General features: G+C 39.6%; 1 protein-coding gene across 1 annotated transcript in view; it reads right to left on the bottom strand.

Moving 5' to 3' along the window:
• Window positions 1–701: 701 nt before the first annotated feature.
• The window catches only part of tinagl1 (tubulointerstitial nephritis antigen-like 1), a 23,728-nt gene continuing 19,712 nt past the window's right edge, over window positions 702–4,717 (bottom strand). The window contains 3 exon segments of the mRNA XM_034241192.1: window positions 702–3,373; window positions 3,375–3,434; window positions 3,641–3,686. Coding sequence (XP_034097083.1) covers window positions 3,248–3,373; window positions 3,375–3,434; window positions 3,641–3,686 — 232 coding nt within the window. The 3' untranslated portion in view covers window positions 702–3,247.

The raw sequence follows: 4,717 nt of genomic DNA, 5'->3' as shown, positions 1-4,717 counted from the left end.
ATTTACGATCCACAGAATAAAAAGTTAATGAGTCCAAAACCAACTTTCACAATCAATATCCATTTTCCAAGATCATAAATCACTGACAATTGTTTCTTTTTGATAGAAAAAACTGAGGAAAAACAAACTAAAACGTTTATCTTTATATCTATTATTTTATTTATCTTTCCGTTTTCTTTTTGGTTCTGTCACGTAATTTCATTGAAAAACATAATACTTTTTAAATCTTCAAAGTTTGTATAAAAGAAAAAGGGACTCTTTCCACCTTCCCCAAATCTCACCATTTCACATGAATATGTGAACGAAGGCTCTGATTCTAGATCTTTTGCTTCTAGTTGCTAAAATATGACATGATTCAAAGCATATATTCCCCACATTATTTTTAATTGTTTAATCTGTAATATTTATGAAGGATTATGCTAACTCTTTGGCCTGGTCTCCCACTGACTGACGGTCAGAGTAATTGCCCTCAGTGACGGAAAAGTATGCTGACACAGCAGGATCTTATAAAAACTGTCCTCCTCCCACCCGGCCTCGTCCCATGGAGCTTTCCCCCGATCCCCCCACACCCTCCCATTGTGACTCCCTGATCCCTAATGTTCCTAAACATAACTCCTTCTTAACCATTAACCTACTGCGAGCTTTATACTGCGTTTCCGTTTTAATACTTCAATGAGACAATAGGCGTGACACCATGAGACTACGTTTGGGAAAGACTTTATTGTGCCGAACAGGTGAACACTAATGTGGTATTGCATTTAGTGCACACAATACAAGAGACCAGGAAGATAATAAAAGATTGCACAGGGCAACGAGGGAATAAAAGTATATAATTTACATATCTGGTCATAATAGAAGTCTACACATCATTGAATATGGAGTGGATTCATTTTACATAAAATACACAACTTCTGAGTGGATGTCTGTTGCAGCTCCCGGTTGGTTTGTTTCGGAGGAGAGGTTGTGATGTTGGAGAAAACTGCTGCTGAATGTTAGTTAAGGTCGCTGTGGAATATGATATTTGGGTTTTGCAGATCACCTTTGTAATAAAGATAGTATTGGTCCCATCTGAAATACAAATAATCTAAAATGAATGTGGCACGTATTGTTCATGGCAACATTTACTTGAGAGTATACTTATATATCAGAGGTTGTTTTCTTTTAACCCCTCTTCGTACTAATCAAGTGTCATATTATAGCATTTAGTTCCAAGGTAACATGAACCGTAAAGGCCGTTAATCCAACATACTATAAGCTAAATAAATGGACACTGACAAAATCATGTCTCAGATTCGAATACATCCTTGTTGTCATTTATTATAAATCTGTGGTTTATTGCGTGTTAATAGGCTGCTTGCCATCTTCCCGTGTCTTCACTTACTTACGAATGAAAACAAAGATCCAGGACGCTGCATGAGAAACTTGCCATAGCTGCTTATCTCTCCACCACATTGCACATTGCCTGTCCATCCAGACAGCTCTCTTTGCTTTTATGCCTATCTCATCACGCCTGAAGGAAAGAGATAAAGGGACCTTTAAGATCACAAGACGTGATGATATAGAAATGAAAAAGGCTTTTGAAGTTACAGCTGAAGTGCACCGGGATGTTATCTAAGGTAATGGGTAATATACACCATGATTTATTTTTCCCAAGTGAGGCTTTGCTCCAAAAAGATCTGAAAAAGATCATAAAGCGCTGAAGCACACATCTGATAAGTTTGAACATGTTATGCTTTCTTAATAAAAAGGATGACATTAAGCCAAACAGCTCATTTGCAAAGGTAATGTCTTAAGGTGTTTCTGCCCTTATTAAAAAGGGGTTTTATTACATTTAAAACTACAGATTCTGCAGCGACTTTTAGCAGAGTGGCCCTCAGCAGCAGCAGTATCCCCCCCCTCATCCTCCTCATTATGCAGTAGCAGAAAAGCAACAGAGTGAGTGATGAGTGTGTTCTATGAAAGTTACTACATACAGTACATCGAAACACGTAGTAAAATAAAACTTCACAATATAGACAGCTACAAAAAAATAACTTTGTTGCTCAAATTGTAACAGTGTACACAGAATGGAGCAATTTAAGACTACTATAAGCCAAACTTTCTTTCTTTGCAGTGGTGCAAAAACAACTCGGTTTTTAAGGCAATCAAATCTTTCTACCACCTCTTACGCATTAATTAATATTGTTAATGAGATTTGGGGAGTCAAGGAATGGCAGCATGGCTTTTTTTTTTTTACATTTGATTGTTAATTGTGACTCTTTTATCTACAAAATATTTATTTCATACCTGCAGCAAAATTATACAGCATTTTACTTTGTGCATGAACACTGTATAAATATATGTAGAAGAAGGGTGAAAGATTAAGCCTGATTCACTGGTGGTGTTGGGACTCATGTTGATGGCAGGTCTCGTGGCTCTGTATCTTCAGAAAATACAAAATCTGAGTTTTTGTATATTATACTCCACATCAAATCTTCTGTTTTTCAGTTTTAGATTTTACATTTTTACTGGAATGTGTGAGAACTCTAAGCGCCTGCGTCTACAAACTCATACAAGCGTCCTCATCTAAAAGCGGGGGAATCAGGCAACATCTGTGCGTCTTGTATAGCTGACAGGTTAATGTCAGTAAGGGTCCAAACTATATTACATTATCATGTTACACAACACTTTGCTGGGTGTCTCTCTGAAGTCTGATAATCTGGCTCTCAGATTTCTTCTTTTCCAAACCGTCCCTCTGAATTGAGTCTGACTAGATCCTAGATTAAGAAAAGACTAAAGGTGTTAGGTTGACAAAGAAGGACAAAGAGGAATAAGATTGAGCTTCTTCTCCTGTCAATCGCCAAAACTTTGACATAAGCATGGTTTGATGTTACACTAAGGATTCTGGGAAGTGTGGTCTTTGATCATTGTACCTTGAGGTTGTAAGGCTATTTTAAGAGCTTTAGCTTAGTTGAGTTTATCTTTGTTGCTTTTGTGCCAAAAACTTGAGTTACAGGGAGAGGGGAGGGAGGTTAGTCTCTTTATAGGGTAAATATGTGAGGAGACAAGGGGGTATATTGACCCCAGATTGATGTAAGTATAGATAAAAAGACAGGGTTTCAGGGGCTCTGAGGGTTAATTTTGTGTCTGTCCCGAGCCATTGTGACAGGTACGGGATGTGCTGAAGTTCTGAGACTCTTGGTCTGGTTCTCGTCTGGTGTAAAACACATCTATATGTTGGGATTCAAACAAAGTTCTCTGTGGGGTTTTAGCTTCTGGCTGTGTCTCTAAATGTGTCGGCGACGATGTTGGTGATGATGTTTGTGCTGTCCTCCATCGTGATCCTTCCCCACACACCGATCACAAACGTTTCAATCTCACACTCCTTGTCCCCCACGGGCGATACGGAAGAAGCCGTTCTCTCCCCAGTTCTTTCCCCAGGAGTTGGCAGCAATCTGAAGAGGAAATTGTATGAAACTTAGTACAGATGATGCAGATTTTGATTTGAGAATGCATGTACAGTATCTGGTTATAATCATGAACATAAGGCAAAAAGCAGAAAAGACAACACCTTCATTAAATGTATTTATTTATTCATTAGAAAAAGCACAATGTTTGAGCAAAGGGTTTTCGGTTTGTTTTACACACTGAAATTACTTACCCAGTATTTTTTTGATGACCCATCATAGTTTCTCTCCTCTCCCCACCTGGTTCAGGAAGCAGAGAAGAAGGTTACTCAACATGCATTGGAGTCAAACAACAGGAAAACAAAAATATCAGAACATGTCAAAACAGCGGTATCAGAGTTGGGAAGCTATTTTCGAATTATGGAAGAAAACTTGTCAAAGTAAACACTTCAAAAGAATGTGTCTCCCTAGAACAGGCTTGTCATTATTGATAAAGAAAGGCAGGAAGAGACATTTATGTTCAAGTGTTGGAAAAACTCTTTCATCTTGTTAACAACATCCTGAAAACAGAGTATTTATATCTGGACACCGCCTAGTTGCACTCCTACATCCAATCCAATGAACATGGAATGAACATGGAATTCCCCTTTTCCTTCCTTTCTGTATGAAACGGGAAGGAGAGGGAAGCTCATGAGGAAGTGCACACCTTTATCTCAGCACAGAGAGCAGAAAACAGGACTAAGGACAAAAAACACACAAATATACATGTGCGTATCTTAACTTAGAGGCCTATCTTTACCGTCCATCCTCTCCAGCAGCTTTGTTCTCAGGCACCTTGACCAATGCCCATACATTCCCATCACGCCCTGCACTTTGGTCTTAGCCTTGCCACTGCCAACTTTTAGACGCCCGCCGCTTCTGCTCGTCATGATCAAAACAGTCTCTCAAAGCCAATTCCCATCCTGTTTTTGCACTCTAGGCCTTTCGTTTCCCAAGAGACTGCCAGTGCCCAATCGCTTGTTATTTTTTAGAAGGGAGAGGAATGCTGGGAAATAAGAGTGGCTCTGATCAGACTCTGCCAAACTCAGAAGCCCGCCATCACAACACTGGCAGATAGTGCCAACCCTCTATCAGCGACCATCTTTATTAGCCTATGTCAGACGTCACACAGAGCAGGAGCAGACACAATGAAAGACAGCTGGGTAAACAACAGATGCCCAATACAATCAGAAAACCGACGGGAGAAAGGATGGGATCGGTGTGTGTGAGAAAGGGAGCATTCACACCTGTATGTGTGTGATCCCACATGCATGCCTGCCTTGCTGCATATT

The sequence above is a fragment of the Gymnodraco acuticeps genome, unplaced genomic scaffold (assembly GCF_902827175.1).
Source record: "Gymnodraco acuticeps unplaced genomic scaffold, fGymAcu1.1, whole genome shotgun sequence".
In the NCBI taxonomy this organism is placed as follows: Eukaryota; Metazoa; Chordata; class Actinopteri; order Perciformes; family Bathydraconidae; genus Gymnodraco; species Gymnodraco acuticeps.
Note: the sequence above shows the minus strand (reverse complement) of the source record. Positions and strands in the feature narration are given on the sequence as shown.